A 25,118-nucleotide genomic window follows, 5' to 3' on the forward strand; every position below is an offset into this window, starting at 1 on the left:
AGCAGTGGGGCATGTGGGGCAAGACAGAGGGGCCCAGCCCCAAATCACCCAGGCGGAGGGCAGGGCTGCTCCTTCCTCGCCTTTTAATCTCGCTCTGCTCCCTCCACAGTCCCGGCAGCGTGGCCAGGTGCCAGCTCCGAGGAGAGAGGCAGCAGGGCGGGGTGGGGGAGCCGCACAGGCGTGCCATGGCCGCCTCTTTCCGGGCCCCGACCCGGGTGGCCCCAGCAGCTGTCCAGGCCCCCGCGGGTCCGGGTTGGTGTCCAAGTGGACGAATAAATTAGGGGTGACGGTCAGCGGTCCGTGGGTCAGGTGGGCTTGTGGTCCGGGTGGCTCTTGAGCGTGTGGAACTTGACGCTGTCCAGCTTCTCGAAGCGCTTCCCGCAGCGCTCGCACGTGAAGTTGTACTGCACCTCGGCCGTGTGCTTCTTCATGTGCCAGTTGAGCGACGCGCGCTGCCGGCACTGGTAGCCGCAGATCTCACACCTGCGGGAACCCGGGCGGCAGGAGGAGGCGGGGTCAGGGGCGGGGCCAAGGCGGCCGGGGCGGGGCCTGCCCAAAGGGGCGGGGTCTCCGCGGCCTTCCCTCCCAGCCCCGGGGCGGGCGCTCACTGCAGAGGCGTCTCGCCGGTGTGTGTGCGCCGGTGCACCTCCAGGTGGTTCTTCCTCTTGAAGGACTTGCCGCAGGTCTCACAGGTGAACTCACGGACACCTGGGGGCAGTGGAGACAGGCTGAGAATGCTGCCCTCGGCAGGGCCTGAGGGTGGCCCTGATGTGCACAGAAAGGCAGGTGCCCGTTCCCAGGCCCCACCTCCTGCCAGCACTGGTGACCCTTCTAACAATGACAGCGATAACACGGGGCCCGTCACTGCCCAGCCTCCCGTTCCTGAGGGGCACTGAGCTCGAAGTGTGAGCTAAGATGTGCCTGGATTTGTTCCCAGTGTGTGTCACCTTTGGCATCTGGTATTTCTGCAACCTATGCTTTGCCTTTTTTTAAGCAACATTTTTTTTCAGGAAAAAAAAAGTGGTTTAAAATTCTTTTAAAAATGAACTGCCAGGTAGGGTGGCACATGCCTGTAGTCACAGCAGTCGGAGATGCTGAGGCTAGCCTGGGCATCATGTCTGGACCTTGTCTCAAAATACAAAGTGCCGAGGGTGTAGCTGAGGGCTCCCTGGGTGCGGCCCCCAGGACCGCCAGCACATGAGCAGGACTCCAGCAGCAGGCACGCATTAGAAGGCAGTTTGCTGTCCACGTCCTGTCCCTAAGTCCCCATGCAACCTGTTCATGGTGTGGGCAGGGGACAGTCACCTCGCTTGTCCAAGTCCATGTGCTTTGTTTTTTTTTTTTTTTTTTTTTTTTTGTCTTTTTCCTTTTTACCGGTACCAGGGATCGAACTCACGGCTGCCTGCTTGCAAGGCAGGCGCTTATGCCGCTGAGCTAAATCCCCAGCCCCCATGTGCTTTGTTTTTTGTTTTTTGTCTTTTTGAGACAGGGTCTCACTGTGCAGTTCAGGCTGGCCTTGAGGTCACAACGATCCTCCTGCCTCAGCCTCCCGAGTGCTGTGATGACAGGCGTGTGCCACCATGGCAGGCTCTCCACGTGCTTTCTAAGGTGACACTGTGTCTTGTGTGTGGCTTGCGCTCACCAGGCTGCAGGCTGTGAGGTCCCACGCTGGGACCCCGCCTGCTCTGGTGTTGGCTGCAGGCCCTGCCCATGTCCCCAGCGGGCCCAGGGCCTGACCTGAGTGGATGATCATGTGCCGCCGCAGGTGGTTGGATAAATAGAACTTCTTCCCGCAGCCGGGGTGAGGGCACACTTTGGTCTTCCCTTTCCGGTGCACGAGGTTGACATGGTTCTGGGGGAGAGAGGGGCGGGAAGGGATGTGGGGCCATCTGAAGGGCTCCCAAGGTTGGGGAATGATGGGGGGCCTGGGAGGTAGGCTGGGGCCAGTGTCGGCTAGTTGGGAGAGTGGAGTGGGGTGCACTTAGCCAGCTCTCAGACTGCCAGGGACACAACTAGGGTCAGAGAGCAGCTTTGCACGCACCTGCTGGCCGCCATGGTGGCTCTGGGTGGGGTGTGAGTGAAACCTGGGAAGGGCCTGGGGCTTTGCCAGTCTGTGGACGGGGAAGGTGTCCAGCAGGCTCTCTGGTCACAGGGGGGGTTTGTGACCAGCTGTGGTGAGGTGGCTCACATGACAGACCCCAGGCCAGGGACACCCAGCAGGCTCCTCCGAGAGCCTCTGGCTCATCAGCACAGGCAGCCAGGCCGGAGCACGACCTCACCTGGAAGCTGCTGAGGGCCACGTAGACTTGGCTGCAGCCCTCGTAGGGACAGTGGAACATCTCCAGCAGGCCGTCGGCATCCATCACCCGCGAGCGCTTGCTGCGCCGCCTCCTGGGAGGAAGAGCCCTCGTGTCAGGGTGCTGGGCCGGCCGTGCCTGGCTCTCGCCCCCACTCTTGCCCCCTGGGCACTCACTTCTCTGGCTCTTTGGGGATCTCGTAGATGATGGCAGACATGTCGCTGCCATCCAGCTCCTCGCCGTCTGCCTCTGCCTCGGGCTCTGCGCTCTCAGGCACTGTCGGTGCCAGCTCCGCCAGCTGGGGGGCCACCAGCTCCTCCTTCTCCTCCTTTCTGAGCAAGTACAGGTCCTCCTTCTCTACGGGTGGACACAGGGCGGGTGTCCGCAGGGGATGAGGGCTGTCCAGGAGCCCATTTCCCACCCGACCCCTGCTGGAGGCCACAGCGGGGCTATCCAGACCTTTCTTGGTCTCTGTGCTGGCTATGGAGGTGGGGTCCAAGGTGCTGGGCCGGCTGCCTTCAGGCTCTGTCTGGGTGTAGGCTGCCACGCCCTCCATCATGGCGCAGGGCACCTCCTCGCCCAGGCTGCTGCTGGGGGTGCCGCCGTCAGCAGCCACATTGAGGTGGATGCCTTCAGCCGTGAGAGCATCATAGCCCGGGCCTGCGATGATGATCACCTGCGAGCCGGGCACCATGCCTGGCACGGGGCAGCTGGCCACCACTTCACCCAGCGCCTCCTGGGGGACGTTCTCGAAGAGGGCGCCAGGGCCTGCGCCCACCTGCACCGGCACCGGCACGCACACCACCGTCTCCAGGGCTTCGGGGCCACTGGCTGCGGGATTGGGGCACAGTGGGGCACCCTGCTCGGCCAGGCCCTCCACGTGGTGGACGTCAAAGGGGATGTGCACACCCTCCTGCGTGATGAGCCCGCTGCTCCCCTCAGGACTGGGGGGAGGAGGCACCGCTGCTGTCACCGCTGCCACTGTGGCCGCTGAGGAGCCCTTGACTGAGTGGCTCTCGGGGGGCTCCTCAGAGTCAGAGGCAGAGCTGCAGCTGGATGAGTCGGAGCTGCCGGCCACCAGGCCATTCGCCACTGCAGAGAGAGCAGGGAGAGCACCATCATGATGGCAGGGGCTGCACCAGACGGTGTCTGCTGCAAGGTTCCCCGCTCCCAGTGGCAGCTGAGGTCCCGGGCTACCCTGTCTGCCTGACTGGCCAGCTGGAAGCTGGGGGTCAGTGTTCTATGTAGGATTCCAGTTTTCCTTGGAAGAGTACAACTCAGCAATGGCCCAGAGGGAGATGCGATGCAGCGGGAACAGTGCCACCCCGCGGGTGCTGGCCTGAGGTGCCATCTCCAGGCCCTGACCAGTCCTGCGATGGGGAGAGGCTGAGAGCTGCTGTCCTAACCGTCATCTTGTGTGTCCGTGGCATTACAGACTGAACCAGGAGGCACTGAGCTCCATCCCCAGCCCTTTTGTTTGGTCAGGGCTTCCTGAAGATGCCGAGGCTGGCCTCAAAGTTGCAGTCCCCCGCCTCAGCCTTCTGAGTAGCTGGGGTGACAGGTGTATGCCACTGAACCTATTATGTTTGCTTTTCGGGGATCAGCTCACATCCAGAAGGTGCCAAGGGGTGGCACCTTGACTCACCCTGAGTCACCCCATTAGCACAGATTTAGGGGTGATCCAGAGAGAGTGCCTACAAATAACAAAGAACACTTCCATCATTCAGAAAACTCACGGTTTTGGAAGCCGTGTGCACAGAACTGAAGAGTACGAGCAGATAGGGTTGTCCCTGGGTGTCTGTGAGGGAAAGGGTCCAAAAATCCTTCCTGGACAGCAAAATGCACCGAGGTACGGAGTACATCCCTTATATAAAGCAGCACAGTATCTGCATGTAACCCACACATACCCTAGTGCAGAATGCTCTGTTTGTTGAGACAGGGTCTCATTATGTAGTCAGGCCGCCCTTGACCTGGTGCTGATCCTCCTGCCTGGCCTCCCCCGTGCACCTGGCCACGTGGTCACCCCACCCATGGCTCGGGCTCCCGAGGGCCGGGGTCGGGGTTTGCCTGGACTCTGGATTTTTTCGCCTTGCGCTCCTCCCGTCCTACTCGGGGGTCTCATGACCATCTCAGCCTCGGCGCAGTGACACCCGCTCTTCTCCACCCATGTCCCCTCCCAAAGTGCCCAGACTGCCGTTCCTCTCTCGGCAGGGCAGCTCCGTGTCCACGGCTCCCCGGGATTTTCTTCCTTTACACCCTCTCCCAAGCCGTCGGTAAAAATCGTTGGGACTACATTCAAAATCCATCCATCCACAGCTCAACTGTTTCTCCTCCCTCCTCTGCAAATGCTGGTCACACACAGTACCACTGTCCTTGTGCAGTCCCTCCTCGTTGGTCCCCGGCTCCCGAGGACTTCATCATAAGCCAGCTGTGCCCAACCCCACCACTTCCTCCTGGCACCACGATGGACTACATCTCCCAGCATACCTTGCAGCAGGCAGGTTTGGTCTGTGGCTGGTTCCAGCCAATAGAACAGAAGCAGATGAGGGTAGGCTCTACTTCTCTGTCCAAACCAGCCAGCCAGAACCTGGAAGCAGGGCTGGAGCCAAGGGCAGAAAGAACCTGGGTCCCCAGGAGGAAGTTAGCTTTTCGTCAAGGACCCTGGACTTTGTGTGTGGCCGGGGGACCAAACTACTGTGTTTGGTCACAAGAGCTAGGTGTAACCAAGAGCTTCTGTGGCCTACATTGCTCCCAAAACCCAACTCACTAGGTGTCGCAGCCAAGCCATCACTATGGCCACATGCCCCTGTGTGGTCATCCCCTGCCTAGTGACCCCTGTCTCGACTCCTCTCTAGTCTGCTGCTCCTCAGAGACATGAGGCAAGGTCCTGCCTCAGGGCCTTTGCACTTGCTGTTTCTTTGCCTGGTACCTTCCTCACCTCCATCAGATGCTTCAGTAAATGGCACCTTTTCATGGAGCCTCCTTTTTTCCTCAAGGTGCTCATCACCTTCAGTGTATTCTGTTTTTTTATCAGCTTATCTTACTGTTCCCCCCATCACACACAGTGAGGGTAGAAGCCCCAATGCAGAGCCCCCAGTGCCCAGAGGCTGCCAGGGGCTGTACTTCTGAATCAATGAATGACTCTCAGACCAATGCTGTAACAAAGACTGAGTGTCCTAACTAACAGAACTGCAGGGTGTTTGGGGTACAGTCCACATACTGGATGCTCTGGGACTGTATGTTGGGGACACTTGTGCCACAGGTGCGACCTAGGGACCATCAGCTGTGTGAACACAGTACCTCATGCGCCCCTCTGGGCCTGGAGATCACCGATCACCTGCTTTGGGGGTGTCAAGAGCACTGCATGGGGAAATATCACCTAAGCAGCTGGGGACGGCAGAGGGCTCACAGCAGTGGTTTCCTAGGCGCCTCTGGTTACCGTATTCTCCCAGTGCCCTCGGGGAATGGCTGTGTGGACGAGGGTCCCTCAGCGGCTCCTGTGTTGAGGGCTCGGAGCTTGAGAGGGTCCTATGGGGAGGTGGTGTTGTCTTTAAGGGGCGGGGCCTGGGAGGTGTTAGGTCCCTGGGGGCGTGGCCCTGTAGGGACTCCTGCAGCCCCGCCCCCTCGCTCTCTGATGTGGGGAGAATGATTCTGCTCCGCCGCCTGCTGTGCTCTCTTGTCACCTCTGGTCTGAAGCAGTGGCCACCTGACTGGACCTCTGGGCCGGAGACTCAGCGTGACCATTAACACTTTCCTCCCTATGAGCTGATTGTCTTAGGTACTTGTTACAGTGACCGGAAGCTGACAGCCGAGGCGATGCCCCTACCTGAACTGGGGATCAGGGGATCAGCCTTGCCTGCGCACAGTGACCCTGGAGGGGACCTGAGCACTGTGCACCGCCCCGAAGGAGGGGGCAGCCACTGAGTGCACTGGGGACGGGGCTGGGACGCCTGACTTTGGAGTCCGGCTCTTATGTCTAGCTTGGACTTCTGTCCAGGTAGGAAAGGTTTCAGCATTCAGGAGGCTGAGGCAGGGAGATTGCCAGTTTGAGATCAGCTGGACTACAGAATGAGACACTGTCTTCCAATAAACAGACCACAATGCTCCTAGCGAGTAGTGGTTCACTCCTGTAATCCCAGCATTCTGGGAGGCTGAGGCAGAAGGATCACAAGTTCAAGCCCAGCCTAGGCAATTCAGTGACTTGGTAAAACCTTAGTAAAACCATGTCCCCTTGGCCGCCCACAGTCCCAGTGGGAGGGCCCCAGGCACAGGGCAGGTAGGAGGCGCTGCTCAGGGAACAGAGCTGGGACAGGCCAAGGCCAGACGTGGCCAGCAAACTGCAGTGTGCATGCTGAGGCCCAGGCAGGTGTGGCTGTCACAGTCGGCCTGGTGCAAGGGCTCTTCAGGTGCCACCTGGTCCCAGCCTGACCATCGTGTCACCCCTGGGGTCTGGACAGGGCCAAGGGGAAAGATGAGGTGGGGCCTGGGGGGTGCAGGCTGGGGGTGACAGGCAAAGCCAGGTGGGGCGCAGGTCACGGCACAGGACACCTGCGTGCTGGGAGCGTGGCGGAGGCTCAATGGGGCGGCCGTGGGCGTCTCACCCAGCAGGGACGCCTCTCCTTCCCGGCCTCCCCGAGGCCAGCTGGGACACCACCTGCTCTGTGCCGCCTGCCAGCGCAGGCTTGGCTGGTGACTGACTCCACCCTCAGGCCCAGAGGGGCACCTGGCGGCGGCCCCATGCTCTCAGCCAAGTCAATCCCAGCCCCCAGGCGGCAGCAGCCTGTCACCACCAACAGGGTCCCCAGTGCTGCCCACAGGCCACCTGCACTTGGCCACTGTGTCCCTCCTGGCTGTTTATGGGCAGTCATCCCAGAGTGATGAGAGTGGGCAGAGGGACACTCTGGAAGGGAGGGGCACGGGGCAGTGGGAGGAGGGGAGGAGGAGAAAGAGGGACGGGGTACAGGAGGGAGGCTCAGCCCCGGGGGGACGGGCATGGGACGGAGGGGAAGAAAGCGCTGGGCGAGCTGGAGAAATGAAAATGGGTCAGGAAAAGCCAGGCGTGGTGGCGCACACCTGCCATCCCAGCGTAGGAGGTTGAGGCAGGAGGGCTGCTGGGTGTTGGAGGCCAGCCTGGGCCACACAGGGAGAACCTGTCTCAAAAGCCAAATCAACAGAAGGCCCCACGTTGTGGGCGCAGGACTGTCACCCACCATTTGGGAAGCCGAGGCAGGAGGATCACAGTGAGCTCAAGACCAGACTGAACTGCACAGAGAAACCCTGTGTCAAAATGTCAAAACCAACCACCTGAAGAGCCCTTGCACCAACCTCCGCCACGCTCCCAGCACGCAGCACAAAACAACCTCAAGTAAAACCAAAGAAAAGAAGAAGGTACCGAGGCGAGGGGCGCCCGCCCTCCTCAAACCCACCTTTGTCGCTGTCGGGGTCCGAGTCGCTGAGGGGCTTCAGGGGCGAGTGCAGGTCCTGGAAGTAGCGGTGGCCGGCCTCGCACTGCCACACGGCCGTGGTGTACAGGCCGAAGGTGGGGTCCAGCTCGGCCAGGTGCGGCTCGTAGGGGCAGCGGTGCCTGTGGTCCTCGTACCAGATGACCACGTTCTTCAGGCAGTTCACGTTGCGCCGGCGCCCTGCAGACACAGCACCCACCACCCGAGCTGAGGCCCCGGCTCCCGGCTCCCAGGGGAGACCCGGGCGAGCACCCTGGACACGACTCGACGGGGACCTGCCTACGGGGATGTTGTTCCTGACATAATCTAAACAATAAAGCCCAGCACAGAGGAGAGGCACTGTCATCGAAAGCTGTCACTGTTTCGGTCATTCAGGCTCTCAGCAACCCTCCAGCCTTCCACGTGCTGAATCGGAGAGGAGGAGGCTCTCATGCCCTGGTGGCATCTGGCCCTGCATGCCTGGTGGCGTCTGCCATGAGCTATTTGTTCCTCTGTTTCTCACCTGTCCTCCCTGAGCACGTCGGCTCCCTGAGGCAGGAGCATTTATCTGCTTTGGACAGACAGGAGGTTGGGCCCTCCTGGGGGCGGGCGGCTGTGGTGAGGAGATGGGCATGAAGGGGTCCTAGCTGGGCGGCTGCAGTGAGTGACCCAACTTCCCTGAGCCCCCCACTCTGTCTGCGAGGGAGGCGGGCAGCGGTGGAGATGGGGACGGGGACAGGGCGGGGCACACAGTGAGTGGCTAAGTGGTAACTGCCAGTGAGTGTGACTGGCCCTGCCCCCTGGGGGTACATTTCCTACCCCTGGGTAGAGAGATGAGGATGAGGACGAGGGGGTCCAGCAGGGGCTCTGCACCTGGGGTTGTGCTGGGGCCTCCCATGGGGGTGCCAGGGGCATCTGGGGCTGCCCTCTAGCCTAGCTCTGTCTACCTCCTTGGGTTTCCCGCCCACCTGCATCCGGAGGACCCAAGGCTTCCGGCCAGGACGTGGCCCAGACCTGCAGCTCCCAGGCCCAGAGCCAGCTCTTGTGCAGCTGTTCCACTGCGGGGAGCTGAGGGGACAGACGCACAGACCCAGGCTGGAACCTAACTCCCTGGCCTCCCAACAGTGTGGCCGGGCAGTGCCACCTTGCTCCTCGACTGGCTCCACCTGGCCCATCACCCGTTCCTCCCACGCCCAGCCTAGGGCTCCACTTACTTTTCTTGTGCTTTGGCTTTTTGGGGACCTGTTCCCAAGGCTTCCTGCAACAAAGAGGGGCGGTGAGGGTCAGCATGTGGCCAAGGCCAGGCTCGGTGCACGATGACGGCACTCAGTCGCCCAGCGGAGAGTTGTATTTTGCTGTGTTTTGAGACAGGGTTTGACTATGTCATTCAGGCTGGCCTGGAACTCACTGTGTAGCCCACGCTGGCCTTGGATTGCAGTGATCTTCCTGCCTCAGCCTCCTGAGTGCTGGAATTGCAGGGATGGCCCACCATGGCTGCCTTTGACTTTGTTTACCTGCTCCCATCCCCTACTCCAGCAGTCAGCAGTGTGGCAGCTGGCTTCTGGCTCGGGCTGTTCCCTTGAGGGAGGTGGGGTGCCATGACTTATCTCAGAGAGGGAAACTGAGGCTCCAAGTGATGAAGCTGCTGGCCTGGTCCCCTGGCCAGGGAGTACGTAAGTCAGGGAAGTCAGATGGCGCACGGGGCTCCTGCGACTCCCGCCCTGCACATCCAGTCTTCTGATTCTACACCCTCAGACTGAACCAAACAGGAATAGGAAATTCTTGGAAAAATCTGTGCTTGTCTGGGACGCCTGCAGACTTTTATTTCATGGCACTATTTCCTACACAATACAGAACAACTACGTAGGCAGTGTTTATGCAGGGTCAGGAATTCTCAATCCCTAGAAATGATTTAAACTCTCTGTAAGAAGCTGGTTGTGATGGCACACACATCTGTAATCCTAGCCCTCAGGAGGCTGAGGCAGGAAGATCACTGCAATCCAAGGCCAGCGTGGGCTACACAATGAGTTCAAGGCCAACCTGAATTACATAGGGAGACCCCGTCTCAAAAACTAAATAAATACGGTCTCTGGGAGGGTATGTGTCACTTCACTATTTATGAAACATTCACTATTTATGAAAAGGAGTCATGTGTCCAAGGGTCTGAAGATCTCGATTTCAGTATTGAGTCCGAGGTGAAGGACTCGGTGTAACCACGTGGCTCATCACCGCGGAAGCAGCAAAGAGCAGCCAGCGGTGGTTCAGTCTGCTAAGGTCTGGGTGCTTGTTTTGCACCACGGGAACTTCATGACACTGGCCTGAAAGCTGGCTGCCCAGAGCCCCGATGGCTGAGACCAGTGCTCCAGACTTGGTGGTCCAGGGAAGGGCAGGGCCCACCCAGTGCCCCAGCCCTGGCTGCACACTGGCAGCAGGTGCCCTGGGGCCTCCTCCTCTTCACCACCACACCTCGGTTTCCCTCTCTGAGATAAGTCATGGCACCCACCTCCCTCAAGGGAACAGCCCAAGCCAGAAGCCGGGCTGCCTCTTCCACATCCACAACGCAGCAGCACCAGTAGCAGCAGCATCTGGCAAGTGACATCCCTCCCTGTGCCAATTTCCTACTCGGAGCACACATAATCCCAAGGCACCTTCCTCATGGGGCTGTCTTCCATCCAGCCTTCCAGCCCCACCCTGGTTCCCCAATAGTGCCAGTGTAAGAGTTTATATGACTGTTTTGACTTTTTGTCTTTTTCCTTTTTATCGGTACCAGGGATCGAACTCATGACTGCCTGCTTGCAAGGCAGGGGCTTATGCCACTGAGCTAAATCCCCAGCCCCCTACTTTTTTCTTTTTCTTCTAAGCATTTTAAATGTTGGACTGAGGGCGTAGGTCAGTAGTAGTTTGCCTAGCATGTGCAGGGTTCTGGGTTTCATTCCTAGGGGAAAAAATTAAAAGAAGCCAGGCATGGAGGTGCACCCCTATGATTCCAGCGCAGCCTGGGCTATGTGGTGAGACTCTTTATCTTAAAAAAAAAAAAAAAAAAAAAGGGAAAAAAAACTGCATCCATAATGCTCTTTTCTCAAGATTGAGACTTCCAATCTGTCCTCTACCTACCTCAGGACTTCCTCTGCCCGCTTTAAGAGCCGAGAAGTTTAGAGGTCCCCGCGAGCGGTGCGCAAGGTGGGACTCCCGCGTGGGGCCCAGCACCTCGTGACGGGGAGGAACTGGTGTCCAGAGCCCAGGGAACCGAGAACCCGGAGCGGGAGCCGGGCCGCTCGGGATTGGGTAGTTAGACCGCCTGAAGGCGGAGCCAGAGCCGGGATTGGGCAGTCAGAGCTCCAACGGGCGCCCAGAGGGCGGGTCGAGACGGGACACAGGCAAGGATTGGGCACAGGAGCGGCGGGAGGCGGAGCCGCGAGCCTGGCGCGTCCCGGGCCGGCAGCCGGGAGACCCAGGCCCGCAGCCTGCGCCTGGGCGGGGCTCACAGGTGCCGGGGCGGGGCCCTGTGGGGAGCGGGCGGGACCTCGCGAGGGGTGGGCGTGCCCGCGGGCCGCGGGAGACTGGGATCGGGACCCGGACAGGGACGGGGGCGTCTCCTCCCTCGCTGGCTCGCTCCCTCCCTCCCCTCGGCCGGGCCCCCTCACCCGTGGCGGCCGCTACGCTGGCCGCGCTCCAGCGAGATGAGGTAAGCGGCGAGCTTGGCGTCGCTCCAGCCGCTGCGGCGCCGCAGGTCCACCCAGGGCCCGTGCGCCTCGCCCAGGTACACGCGCCGCACGTCGTACTTCTTCCGGGACTCGAGCCGCCGCCGGGCCCGGTCTGACTCCGTGAGCCTCGGCCGACCCCGCGCCTTGCGACCCACCGCGCCCTCCTCGGCCGCCGCCTCCCCGCCTGCGCCCGACTCAGCCTCCGCCTCCGCCTCGGGCTCCGGCGTCCGCTCCGCCATCCCCCCCACCCTGGTTACCAGCCTCCCCCGTTGTTAGGAGCCCGACCGGAAGTGGCGCACATCTTCCGCGCCGTCGGGAAATTTCTCTCCTACTCTCCTTGCCCCGCGGCGCCAAAAGGAGACTCGGAGCTAGAGCTGCGCATGCGTGCAAACCTGTACTCCCCACCACTGGTTTTTCTGTTAAACTTCTCTTAGAGGGAAGGCATAAAGTTTATGCTCGGCACTAGGATAGAAGAGCTCGTAGATCCTGAGGAGTGGAAGGAACCCATTGCTGATTCTTCAGGATCCCGGGGAGGGGATGCCACATAGCTAGAGAGGAGGGAAGGCAACCCAAGGCGGAAAACTTTTATTTGCTGTACAGGCAAAGCTCATCTTGCACTTGCGCACCATCCACGGCCTCGTGAGGTCCCTGCATGGTCAGATTCAACTCTGGCTCTGCTGCTGTCGCTGCAGATGCTCATGGTCCACCTGGCCTTCGCGCCGGGTCTGGCGTGAATCCTCTAGTCCTGATGCCGTCCGCAGCTCCCCGCTGGACCCAGCCAGCCGGAAGACCACGGGGATGCGGGCCAGGGCCGGGTTGGCCTCCTGCAGGCCCTGGATCCACTTGGCTAGCGTCTCCTGGTCGTGGGCTCCCGCGATGCATATAGCGAAGACTGGGCCTTCCTCCACTGTTGGGAGAGAGGTTCGTGCAGCCCGGTGCAGAGCCCCCACCGCTCACGCCCCCTCCGGTTCTCCGTTTCCTGCAGGGTCTCCTGCCCGCAGTGCGCCTGCACTGCTCACTGCCTGCCTCCCCGCCCACCTGAGGGCTGGGGCTGTCCTGGTCATACCCAGCAGGACCACTGGTTGACAGCCTGGGTGGCCTCGGGCCCAGAACCCTATGAACTCTACCTGGTGTCCCAACCCCGGAGGGCGGAGGCCACAGCGCGTCCTGGGGACCCAGTCCTGCCTGCCTGCTTTACCTTCGTCGATATCGAACTCGTAGTCATCCCAGCTGCTCCTTGCATAGTCCAGGTCCAGCTTCATCGGGTAGTAGAGGTTCCACTCCTCCGGGATCTCCTCCACGTCCTGCTCGGGCAGGACAGGGCAGGCAGTCAGAGGCCGGCGTCTGGCAGCCTCTCTCCACCCTCACCCCGGCTCTGGGCTCTTACCTTTTCTTCCGGGGGCGGCAGGTCAGCCCTGAGGATGTGGTAATAGACACACTTGTTCCGCAGCCACAGGGAGAAGGGTCCCTCCACAAAGAGAGGCCGGGCTGGGTTGTGGCGGGCTAGGGCGTCCTGCTGGTCCGGGCTCTGGATGCCTGGGGTGGAGACTCGTGTGTGTGCTGGGACTCAGCTTACAGGGGGCAGGTCAGAGGCCTGGCCGCCCAGGGTGGGGAAGGGCTCACCTACGATGTGGGGCTGAATGGGGTCCACGGGGTCTGTCGTGTCAGCAGGCAGAGACTTCTGCAAGGAAAAGTGGGGGAAGCTTGTGACCTCCAGAGGAGCCAGGAGAAGGGGACAAATGGGGATGCCTTCAAATCCAGGAGACCTTTCCTAGGTCCCCTGCACGACACAGAGATCCTTCCTCTCCTTTCTGCTTTGGCCAAACCCACTGACATTTAAGATGCTAAAGGGAACCCTGCAGCCAGCCATCTACTTCTAACATCCTGGCTGTTAAGCCAGGTGGGTGGCACAGCTGTAATCACAGCACTCAAGAGGCTGAGGCAGGAGGATCCCCATGAGTTTGAGGCCAGCCTGGGCTAGTGAGAGCCTGTCTCAAAAACAAACAAAATCCTGGCTGTCATAATGTGTGTGACCTTGGCCAACTCATTGTACCTGTATACCTCTGTTTCTCCAGTTGCAAAATGAGGACAATAATAATCCTTACCTCAGGCAACACTTAAACCATTTAGAACAGTGCCTAGCAAACAATAAGTACCCAGTGCTTTGAATTTAAAAAAATAATAATTTTACACTACACATATCCTAGGAAAGAGATGCAAGAATCAAATAACTGTTTTGGTTTTGGGCTTTTTGTGGGCCTCACTCTGCAGTTCAGGCTGGTCTCAGGGATCATCCTGCCTCAGCCTCTTGATTGCTGGAGTTACAGTCCTGCAGCACCACATCCACATAAATACAGCAGTGTCCAGGTGGGAAGGGGTTCCCTGTGGTATCTGAATATGACTTTTGAACACCAAAACTCAATGTCCTCTTTTTTCTTTGCAGTACTGAGATTGGACACAGCCTCACACGGACTGTGCCACTGAGCGTTTCCCAGCTCTTTCTGCTCTCTGCTTCTGGGACAGGGTCTCACTGAGGTGCCCGGCTGGCCTGGAACTTGCAGCCTGCCTGCCTCTGCCTGCCGAGTAGCTGGGATTGTGGGTGCAAACCCCCACTGGGGCTGAGACTGATGTTTTACAAAACACATAAGCTGTGAGTGCAGTAGGGGCTGCACACGGCCCTCTGCCACCCTTCAGGCCAGGAGCTGTGCTGCTCCCGGGGCGGGGAAGTGAGCACAGCGGGCGGCAAGGCCCAGGGTGTGGGGAGCACAGTGCTCCGGCCGGCCTGCAGCTGTGTGGCAAGCACCAGGTCTGCGTCACAGCCCCAGCGCCTCCAAAATCAAACAGGAGAGAGCAAAACAGCCCTGCTGTTTGAGAAGCTTTTGTATTTTGAGACAGGGCCTCACTGTGCAGTCCAGGTGGCCTTGAAATTGCGGTGATCCTCCTGCCTCAGCCTCCCAGGTGCTGGGTTACAGACCTGCACCACCACGTCCAGCCTAATTTTTCTTGACATGCTCCCACTGGCCTGAACCACCAGAGGTACAAGTATGGCTGTCCTCTCAGGGGGCGTGTGGCGCCTGATGGGACTCTTCCATGCCACTTGAGGGGACAGTTCTGTGTGTACTTCGGTGGCTCAGAGCCACCAGCAGTGAGAGGTATGAATTAAGACCCTGTCGTGAACCTGTTAAATGTATGTACAGCTGGGTGTAGTGGTGGCTCAGGCCTGTAATCCCAGCACTCGGGAGGCTGAGGCAGGAGGATCCTTGCAAGTTCAGACCAGCCTAGGCTACAGAGTGAGGTCAAAGCCAGCCTGAACTGCATACAGAGACCCTGCCTCAAAAAGACTAAGTAAATAAATTCATGGGATTGCTTCAGTTACACTTTTCAGGTTTTTTGAGACACGATCTTGCTAGTTCAGGCTGACCTTGAACTGACAGTAGTCCTCCTGCCTCGGCCTCCCAGATGCTGGGATTACAGACGTGCACCACCACACTACATTAAGTCTCTTGATTCCCCAGCCGCTGATACTTTGTCCTAGCAGAAGCTATTGTATTAACAGCAGTCAAAGGGGCGGAGACAGCGGCGAGCTGTGGTAGGGAGCAGGGCTACAGGAAGCCACCAGCTGGGCACCCTTAGCGCAGTCATCGGGAGGCTGGTGGGGCAGGGTGTGGGATCCACGGCCGCAGGCCTGCAGGTACCTGGTAGACGGTGACCCTGGCGCTGAGGTCGGGCTCCACGCGCCTCAGGCCCAGCGTGGCCAGCTCCACCACGTCCTGGGGCAGCTCGTGCGGCAGCGGGAAGGGGTTGATGTTCTGGAAGCGCGTGAGCCACAGGCGCATGCGCACGTACTTGAGCATGGGGTGGCTGCCGCGCCCGAAGATCTGCAGCAGCAGGAACTCGGTCTCCTTGTTAGGCATCACGCCTGCGCTGGAAGATGGGCATAGCCTCAGGGCGGGAGGCGGGTGGCAGACGGAAGAGGGCGCCGAGGTCAGGACAGAGACGGGCAGCGAGGGAGAATTACAAAGTGGAGCTCAGGGCAGAGCCCTTGCCCGGCGTGTTAGAGGTGCGAGGGCCCTGGGTTCCATCCCCAGCATTAGGAGAGAGGGAGGAAGAGAGAGAGGAGACAAATGAATCTAAAAAGGAAAAGACCCCGGAAACCAGGGAAGATTGGGACAGAAAGCGATTCAGCCGGGCACAGCGGCACACGCCCGTCATCCCAGCCCCCAGGAGGCTGAGGCAGGAGGATCCTCCAAGTTTGAGAACGGGCTGAGCCACGTGGTGACTTCAAGGCCAGCCTGAGCTAAGTGGTAAGACCTATCTCAAAAACCCAAAACTATAAAAACAGGAGATGCAGGAAGGTGGGGGTGGGCTGGAGGGTGGGGCAGCCCGCGGCAGAGCGCCTCACCGTGGCGCTCCATCTGCTCCAGCACGGCCACGCCGCACTCCTGCTGCCGCGGGTAGTGGGTGAAGATGCGCTGGAAGGCGCTGCGCGGCCGGAAGACCTCCTTGGGGAACACGTCCAGCAGCAGGTTGTAGGCCGCCAGGTCGCGCTCCACGCCGAACTCAGGCATCTTGCGCAGCGCCAGGTAGATGAAGTCCACGTGGCCGCGCTTGCGCACGCTGTGCCGCCCGAAGTTCTGCACGGCGAGCGCGAAGCTGGCCTTGTCCCGGGCGCCGCCTGGCGCCGGCTGGAACAGCTCCTCGTGGGGTGCTCGAACCTCTCCGGGCTTCTTCCCAGGCTCGGGTGGGCGGGGGACGGGGGCCTTCACGGAGGAGAGGGGCGAGCTGCTGCAGTGGAGGCCCCGGGGGAGGAAGGGTGGCACCTGGGGACAGACGTCGCTGTTGGAATCCAGCTGGCTTTGCTGGGAGAGGGGGCACTGGCGGCCCCGAGGCCCTCTAGGGAATGTGGGGCAGAGGTTACCAATACAAGATTGGGGAACCAGGCTTGGTGGTGTGGGCCTGGGAGGCTGAGACGGGAGGGTCGCTGTGAGTTCTAGGCCAGCCTGAACTACAAAGGCATACTGTCTCAAAAAATAAAAACGGAATCGAAGGACCAGACGCCACTACACAACGACAAAACAGCCCTGCCGAGTAGGAAAACGGCATTCTTAGACACTGGTGGGGACAGGTCTTTGGTAATGTTCATCACGACGACAGCGATGCAACAATCCTGCAAATGGATATTTAAATTTATCTTGCTCTCTTTCCTTTTAAATTAACAATGCAGTACTGGGGATTTATCCCAGGGCATTCATAAAAAGCTACATCCAAAGCCGGGCGGTGGTGGCTCATAACTGCGATCCCAGCACTCGGGAGGCTGAGGCGGGAGGACTGTTGTGAGTTTCAGACCAGCCTGGGCTGCACAGTGAGCTCAAGGCCAGCCTGAACTGCATAGCGAGACCCCCATCTAAAAAAAAGACAAAAGGGCTGGGGATTTAGCTCAGCCGCAAAAGCGCCTGCCTTGCAAGCAGGCAGATGGGAGTTTGATCCCCGGTACCGATAAAAAGCAAAAAAAAAAAAAAAAAAAAAAAAAAATCCATAGCCCTTTTGCCTCTATTTATTTGTAAATTTGGAGACAGGGTCTCTCTAAATTGCTAAAGTGCCCAGGCTGGGATTATAGGCATGCACCTTCGTGTCTGGCATTTTAAAATTTGTATTTTACTTTATTTTTCGTGGTATTGGAGATCAAAGCCAGAGGCGCTCTACCACTGAGCGACCCCTCCTGACCTTACTTTTCTATTTTTTAAACCCTAAGTTTATTGGTGCACTTTACGGCGCGTTTTGTCCCTGTGCGCACCACACCCTGAATCCTTTTCTCTCCCCATTTCCCTTCCCTATCTTCATTCCATTTTCTCTTCCTTATTTACAGAAGCTTTGTGTCTGTTTTATTCCTCCCTTTCTCATTGTTTTGTTCCTCTTCCCTTCTTTCCCCGTCTTTCTGTTTTGAGACAGCATCTCCCTGAGTTGGTCAGGCTGGCTTAAATTTGTGATCCTCCTGCCTCAGCCTCCCGAACACTGGAATTACTGGTGGGCACCAATATACTTTGCTGCAAAAGCAGCAATTTGATTTACCTTTTCTTTTTCTTTTTTGCAGCCCTGGGAATCGAACCATTGGCTTTGTGCCCTGTGCCTGCCAGGCGAACACTGTACCACAGAGCTCCACCCCACCCCCAAAATGGGTACTGAAATCTGACAGCTTAAGCACTCCTGGGCCTCACAGGAGTGGAAATGGTTAATCAGACGGCCATGAACTTGAGCATGGAGCCCGTGGAGCTGGAAAATCCGTGGAGAAGGCACTCCCTGTGCAGCCGGGATGAGGTCCAAATTACGTTTCAGGACCTCGAAAGGGGCTGGGGACTTAGCTCAGTGGTAGAGTGCCTGTGGGTTTGCTACCCAGTACTGTAGGGCGTGGGGAAGGCAGGCACAATGGTACAGTGTCCTAATGCCAGCACTCAGGAGGCTGAGGCAGGAGGATTGCTGTGAGTTTGAAGCCAGCCTGGGCTAAACAGTGAGATACTGTATTGGGGGGGAAAAAACCTTCCAAAACGACAAAAACCACACACACAAGCAAGAAAGAACGAAGCAAAGAAATGATATTAAAAACAGTAAGGCAAGGCTAGGCCAGGGAGTTTGTTTTCTACGGTCATCTTTATAAGCGTTGTAGGAGGGACCCACAGTCATCCCCAAATCCACTTGGCTCCTGGGTCCTTAATGTGAAAGTGGACACCGTCACCTTTAGGGACACTGAGACCCCTTGATTAAGTGAGCCTCCACGAACCCCAGCACAGACCAGCTGGCTTTATTTTTTTGAGGCAGGATCTCACTTTGTAGCCCAGGCTGGCTTTGAACTCACAGTGATCTTCCTGCTTCAGCCTCCTGGGTGCTAGGATGGCAGGCGTGCGCCCCATGCCTGAGTGAGCTGGCTCCTTTGAGGATGAAGGCGAACCCCAGGCCTTGTGCCGCGTGCTCCCAAGCCCCCTGCCTGTGGTTACCTGGGAGAAGAGGGCTCCAGGGAGGACGGCATTTTGGACGCCTGCTCGGCTCCTAGGGAGGCACTGGGCCAGCAGCACAGCTCGCACGCAGCTCATGCTCTGGGTTCCGGGTTGGGGAGCCACCTGGCCAGGAGAGAAGAGCGGTGAGCCCGAGCGGCCGGGCCTAGATGACTGCTGATTCAGCCATCTCTGTCTTCAGGCCTGTGCGGCTGTACCACTTTCTAAAATATATTTGTTACCTATTTTATTAGATAGAAAGGCTCATAAAGTGTTCTGTATTCTGCCACGTTTTTGTTTCTCAAATAATCATCTTTTAAAATGTAAGTCAGAGCCTGGTATGGAGGTGCAGGCCTGTCATTCCAGCACTCAGGGAAGCTGAGGCAGAAGATCTCAGGTTCAAGCCCAGCATGGACAACTTCATAACTTAGATCCTGTCTCAAAAGAAACCTTGAAAAAGAAAAAAAAAAAAAAGCTGGGAATGTAGCTCGGTGCAAAGGCCCTCGGTTCAATCTCCAGTGAAGAAAGTAAAAAGCAGATTTAAAAAAAAAAAAAAAAAAGGACGTGGCGATTTAGCTTAGTGGTAGAGTACATGTGTAAGGTTTCGAGCTCATTCCCAGCCCTGCAAAAACAAAACCAAACCTATACAACCAACCACAAACCCCAAACCAGGTACTTCCATTTCTGGGGATTCATTTGTTACCATGGCAACACAGGTGTGGGAAGCCAGGGTTTCCCATGGAGTCCAGCCCCAGCCCCAGCCCCAGCCCGGCCCCAGGCACATGCTAAAAGCTGAACTCTAAGTCTGGTTCCCATACAGCAGCGCTGGGGTATGGCTCTGTGGGGAGCACTTGCCTGGCCCTGTGTTCAGCCCCGAGTTCCATTCTGGCCCGAGATGTGACAGGGTCAGGGTCGCAAGCACACAGTGGGGAGGCTGCAAGCTCAGAGAGATGCGTTCCTAAGGCCTCGCCCGCTTTCCCACGCCAGCCCAAGGCCTTCTGCACGCTAAGGACACACCTAGCACAGAGGCCCAGCCGTGGCCCTCAGTTTTTAGGGTTCTGTTTTTAGTATACCCACAGAGTCGTGTGAACATCATGGGATCTTGTGAAGATGCAGACTTTTGTTTTTTTCAAATGCAGATTTTCAACTGGGCACAGGTGGTGCATATCTGTGATCTCACAGGCTGGGGCAGGCTTATTCCAAATTCAAGCCCAGCCTATGCAGCTTTGTGAGATTCAGACTTAAAGTTGAAAAACAAGGGCCGGGGCTGTGGCTCACTGCGAAGGCCCTGGGTTCCATCCACTTTCCGGCCTGGGGACTGAACCTACAGCCGTCACACAGCTACTCTCTATTTTTATTTTTTTGAGAGAGAGTCCTGCTAAGTTGCCCAGGGTGGGCTCGAACTTTTGATCCTCCTGCCTCAGCCTCCCTGACTGCTGGGATGACAGGCCTGTGCCACCAGGCCTGGCTCTAGCAGTCCTAGGGCCACCGTGCCCCTCACCTCTCCGTTCAATCCATCAACTAGTCCTGGTGAGTATGTACTTTCAAGTGCATCCCAAAGGTAACAGGTGCCCTCCATCTGCAGGCTACCACCCTGATCCGTGATCCATTTGCTGCATACCTGCCCAGCCTCCCACTTCTGCACCCCAACAGCTCTCCCTCCAGGGCCAGAGACAGCCTTGACAAATGTCATCCAAGCTACGCAGCAACAGTGTTTTTGAAACAAGCTGATTTCAGTCTCAGACCCCTGGTATGTCTCCCTCTGCCTGGAACTTTCTTCCTCCAGATCTTGCAAATACTGTAATCATTTAGGCTTCTGTTCAAAGGCCAGTTCTTCTGATCCCCACCTCATTCTTCCAGGCTAAAATATAAGCCTTGAGGCTGAGGCAGGCAGATCGCTTTGAGTTCAAGGCCACCCTGAACAATACAGCGAGACTATGTCTCCAAAAAATGAAGTAAGATAATTCCTCATCCTGATTAATGCGTTTTTAGCAACTACCCTACCTGAAACCACCCGTTTATTTCTGACTTGGTCAATGTCCGGGTGTCTGAAGACATAGATTTGTCTACCTTTCTCACTGCTGTTTACAGAAGCCGGGGGGGGGGGGCGCCAGGAATATGGTTAAGTAACTGCCAACGACGAGTAAGCGGGGAGTTTCTACTAAACCTCTATAATCGGCATCCTGAGGCAGGTGTAATCTAACAGCTCCTAGGCTGGGCGCCCCGAAACAAGCAGGCGCAGCTTTCAGCCCCCGCCTCTCTGCAGCGGGGACTAAAGCCTTGACCTCTCTGAGTCACCTACGTACCCCGAAAAGCAGGAGATTCCCACAGCGGGGTGGCAGCGCACGGCGGGCAGCCTTTTCCCTCACATCCCCGTCCCGCACCCCAAAAGGTCACAGCGCCCCGACCTTGCAGCTGGGTCTCTCTAAAGCCACCCTCTCGCGCTGCTAGGTCCAAAACGGGATGTCCGAGCCCCCAGAGGTTCGTGTCCACCTTCCCGCGTGCGCCCTACCTACTCACGCGACAGGCCACGGAACCCGGGCAGGTTTTGTCTTGCTCCTGGGCGCCGCCATGTTAATCAAAGGAACTTCCGGGTTACAGGTCACCAGGGAGCCAGCAAATCAAAAGAGTCGATTTTGACAGATCCCGCCCATAAGAGAATAATAACCAATATAAAGAAGCTATTACTTTGGTTCCGCCTCCTAAAGCGAAAAGCCACACTCCCTAATCTGGCAAGCCGACTTGCAGATCTGGGAACTGTGGAGTGAGACCCATGGGGAGGTGTTAGGTTTTTCCTGGCTGTGAAGATGGATTTGGGAGACCAGTAAGACCTGCCAGGAGCCCCAGTTATCTGACCTGAAATCCAGGAGTGAATTAGTGAAAGTTGGAGGGATATGGATTATTCACTCGACAAGCATTTTTTGGGCGCTCACTGTGTGTCAGACACAGTTCTAGGCTCCAAGGATACCTCGCTGATGTGAAGGAGACAGACCCATACTCCAGCTCCGTGGTCCTTCGCTTATGCTTAGCCCATCTGTGCCTCAATGCTGTCACCCGTGAAATGGGTCAATTATAATACAAAATATTTTTAAGATGTTTTGTTTTTTGGTTTGCTTTTAGGTTTTATTCCTTCTCCTTCCCCTTCTCCTGCCACAGTCTCATTATGTTGTCTAGGCTAATTTGCATTCCTGAATCCAGTGATCCTCTTGTCTCAGCCTCCCGAGAAGCTGGGCCTACAAGCATGCCCCAGCACCCACTGACTTTAATAGAATTTTATAGACTTTGAATTAATGTATGTGCAACAGCCATAAAAGAACAATGTGGCCAGTTGTGATGGGGATTCGCTGTCACGCCCCTTAATCCCTCCCAAATGGGAGAGCATGGAGTCTGATTTGGTTTCTTGGGCCACCCATGCCGAGAGTCCTATGGGATTTTGTGTGTGTGTGTGTGTGTGTGTGTGTACGATTATGTCCCCGGGCCAGGATGTGTGTCTTTGTGATGCTGGAGTGATAGAATATGGGGCTTTTTAGTGTTTGAAAACTTCAGCATCCTGGCATGGTGAGGCACAGCTGACATCCCAGAACTCAGGGGACTGAGGCAGGAGGGTCGCTGAGAATTCAAGGCCAGCATGGGCTACATAGTAGGGTCAAGGGCAGCCTGAATTAGTTAGGAAAACCTTGTTTCCAAAAAATGAAATAAACCTTGTGTGGCTGTCTTCAGATCTGCTATCACCCAGCCACAGGATTCCCCATCTCTCTGCAAACCCAGCACCAGCTGAATGACCGTGACACCTTCTGTACCAGCTTCTGTCTCCGTGGGGCCCTTTGTCCATCCTGGGCTCTGAGTGTGGGCCACAGGGAGGAGGCCTCCCTGTCCTCTCCTGCATCGTTCTCTCCCCAACTCCTACTCCCCCGTCCACAGGGGTTCTCTTTCTTTTCTTATATTTTCTTTTTATTTTATTAATTTTTTGTGTGCAGTACTGAGGCCTTCACACTTAGCGACACCCCCAGCCCTTTTTTATTTTGAGACAGAGTCTCACTAAGTTGCCAAGGTCAGGCCTGCACTTGTGATCCTCCTGCCTCAGGCTCTTGGAGCCTTAGGATTACAAGTGTGTGCCACCACACCTGGCCACAGGTGGTCTTGGAGTGCAACAGAGCTGAAACTGAACCTGAGTAGAGTTCCTAAAACTTGCTGTGACACTATTGTGTCGTTTCTGTAGCTGGCATTCTCAAAACCAACCAGTGGGCATGGGATGGAGGGGTTGAGGAACACTTTCCCAGCATGCATCAGGCCCTGGGGTCCATCTCCAGCAGCACAAAAACAATGACAAGCTGGGCGTGCTGCTGAAATCGCATGTCCCCTGGAGACTGAGGCAAGAGGGTCAAAAGTTCAATACCTGCTTGGGCAAATATGCAAGACACGGCCTTGAAAAATAAAAAGGGCCGGGGATGTAGCTCAGGGTGAGGGTCCAGGCTTCAATCCCCAGCACTGTAGACCAAACCAAACCAACCAAAAACAAAACCCAGGCGTGGTGGAGCTCGACTGTAATCCCAGTACTTGGGAGGCTGGGTTCGAGGCCAGCTGTGGCTACGTTACAAATTCAAGACTGTCCCGGATTACATAGCCGCAGCCTACCTTAAAACGCCAACAAACACAATTTTTTTTTTTTGGTCTTTTTCCTTTTTATCGGTACCAGGGATTGAACTCACGACTGCCTGCTTACAAGGCAGGCGCTTATGCCGCTGAGCTAAATCCCCAGACCCAACAAACACAATTTTTAAAAAGAAGTGAGACTTCTCACTTCCGGGCTCATCTGAAGACCCCGGTTTTAAGCTGTAAATAAACTACGTGGATTAGCACATGAAACAGGGTCTTGGCAGTTGCCATAGCTCCAGGCGAGGGCATTGGTCCTTATAAACCCATCTCCGCAGGCCTTCACCCTTCGTGGCTCCGGGACTGGACTGAGGTCAATGACATCTTTCAGGATGGCTCAGCAACTGTGCGCAGCCGCAGTACAGCGCCTGATGAAGTCTCTTGTGATTGGTCCGTCTGAGAGGCGCTGTAGCCAATCAAATGCTGGTCCAGACAGCTCATGCACCCACCCCCCAATTGACAACCACGTGGACAGTGGCTGGGCGCATTACTGCCCTCTGGCGGGCATATCTAGCCACGCGCAGGCGCAGTTGTCTGTGTTTGGCCCGTCATGGGTGACAGTTTGCGTGGGCGGTGGTACAGCCGCTGACCCAGCTGTAGCCTTTAGAGTTCCTAATATATCCACTGGTGACGTCGTTGGCTTATTATTTATCCTTCCAGAAGTTGTTGATGTTAATTTAATCATGCATTTACCAGTTTGGTGACAAATGAGGACCTGAAGCGTACACAGTCTTTAGTATGAAGTCCTTTGAAAAGGCCAGGGGTTTAACTCAGCCTTATAAACGCCTGCCTGGCACGTGCAAGGCCCTGAGTTCGATCCGTGGTGCCAAAAAAAACCTTACATATTTAAAGTCCTCAGAAAAAATGTTCAATGTAATCCCAGCACTCCAGAGGCTGAGGCAGGAAGGTCTCTGAAAGTTCAAGGTTAGCCTAGACTACAAAGTGAGTTCAAGGCAACTCTAAACTGTATAGTGAGACCCTGTCTCAAAAAGACCAAAAAAGGGGCTGGAGATTTAGCTCAGCGGCATAAGCACCTGCATTGCAAGCAGGCAGTCGTGAGTTCGATCCCCGGTACCGATAAAAATGAAAAAGACAAAAAAAAAAAAAAAAAAAAAAAAAAGACCAAAAGAAAAGGGGGGGGGGGTCTCGCTATGCAGTTCAGTCTGGGCTTGAACTCACTTAGTAGCCCAGGTTGTCCTTAAACTTGCAGCAATCCTCCTGCCTCAGCCTCCCAACTTCTGGGATTATAGAGGTGCACCCAATAGGCATTGTTTTTGTTTAGCTTTGTTTTGGAATTTTTGGTATCAGGTATCAAACTCATGAGTCTGCGTTCGCCAGGATCCACTGAGGTGCCACTAAGCTATATCTCTGGCCCTTCCAGGCATCATTTTAACCAAGAAAGGAAGATTAACATCACCAGGGTTGAACTAGTGACATCATGAATGTCCTCATACAATGTACTGGAAGGGAACATTGTTACCTCTCTGGTCTCCTGCCCAGCACTGCAAAAACGTAAATCAAAAGAAAGACGTGGCCTATAGGAGAAATCAAACAGGCAGATTTTGCTGGGCACCACTGGAACATGCTTGTAATCTCAGCACTCAGGAGGCTGAGGCAGGAGAATCCCCTTGAATTCAAGGCCGGCATGAGCTACACGGCGAGTTCAAGGCCAGTGTGGACTACATAGCAAGACCCTGTCTCAAAACATCAACAAACGAACAAAAAGAAACCTGCTCAACCAGGTGTATTTTCCACCAATCATCTTGCAAATCTCATGACTGTACAAAGGTGTGAAAGCAATAGGATGGCCCAACCCCAGAGCCTGAGACTCCGCCTCCTGCTACCCTTACCGCTCTCTCAGGGAGAGGAAAAACAGAAACGTAACAGTCCCCACTGTGCTGCTGTCCTTGGTCCACAAAGTGGTGAGAAATTCTGCCCTTCCTTTAGCTGTGGTTAAACGTCCACATGTCAGCTAGATGTGGATTTTAGATCCCACTTTCATAGTATTTATTATGATCTAGCCTCGTTTATTTAGTG

The 25,118-nt window shown here is 56.5% G+C and overlaps 2 protein-coding genes and 1 long non-coding RNA gene across 5 annotated transcripts; 1 reads left to right on the top strand and 2 right to left on the bottom strand.

Moving 5' to 3' along the window:
- Positions 1–66: 66 nt before the first annotated feature.
- Positions 67–11,873, bottom strand: Znf653 (zinc finger protein 653). 3 transcript variants are annotated; one of them, XM_003461247.4, is made up of 9 exons: positions 11,383–11,873; positions 8,953–8,996; positions 7,724–7,939; positions 2,757–3,389; positions 2,474–2,654; positions 2,280–2,391; positions 1,738–1,852; positions 609–708; positions 67–483 (listed from the first exon to the last, which is right to left on the bottom strand). In XM_003461247.4, exons 1-9 carry the CDS (start codon positions 11,679–11,681, stop codon positions 306–308), a joined length of 1,878 nt encoding a protein of 625 aa, XP_003461295.1. In that variant the 5' UTR covers positions 11,682–11,873; the 3' UTR covers positions 67–305. The 3 variants fall into 3 exon arrangements, with proteins under 3 accessions (XP_003461295.1, XP_063084788.1, XP_023419858.1); XM_063228718.1 differs by having other exon boundaries at positions 1,643–1,852; XM_023564090.2 differs by having other exon boundaries at positions 2,474–3,389.
- LOC134471051 (uncharacterized) lies at positions 11,070–21,522 on the top strand. The gene is made up of 2 exons (XR_010040396.1): positions 11,070–11,423; positions 17,534–21,522. It is a non-coding gene; the product is annotated as an uncharacterized LOC134471051 (long non-coding RNA).
- Positions 12,013–18,548, bottom strand: Ecsit (ECSIT signaling integrator). The gene is made up of 7 exons (XM_003461263.5): positions 18,432–18,548; positions 15,845–16,262; positions 15,138–15,361; positions 13,066–13,123; positions 12,830–12,978; positions 12,641–12,746; positions 12,013–12,349 (listed from the first exon to the last, which is right to left on the bottom strand). The coding sequence occupies exons 1-7, from the start codon at positions 18,525–18,527 to the stop codon at positions 12,105–12,107; spliced, it is 1,296 nt and encodes a 431-aa protein (XP_003461311.2). The 5' UTR covers positions 18,528–18,548; the 3' UTR covers positions 12,013–12,104.
- Positions 21,523–25,118: the final 3,596 nt, after the last annotated feature.

The sequence above is a fragment of the Cavia porcellus genome, unplaced genomic scaffold, assembly GCF_034190915.1.
Source record: "Cavia porcellus strain 051 isolate PalLab524CR breed Dunkin Hartley unplaced genomic scaffold, mCavPor4.1 scaffold_17, whole genome shotgun sequence".
Classification (NCBI taxonomy): Eukaryota; Metazoa; Chordata; class Mammalia; order Rodentia; family Caviidae; genus Cavia; species Cavia porcellus.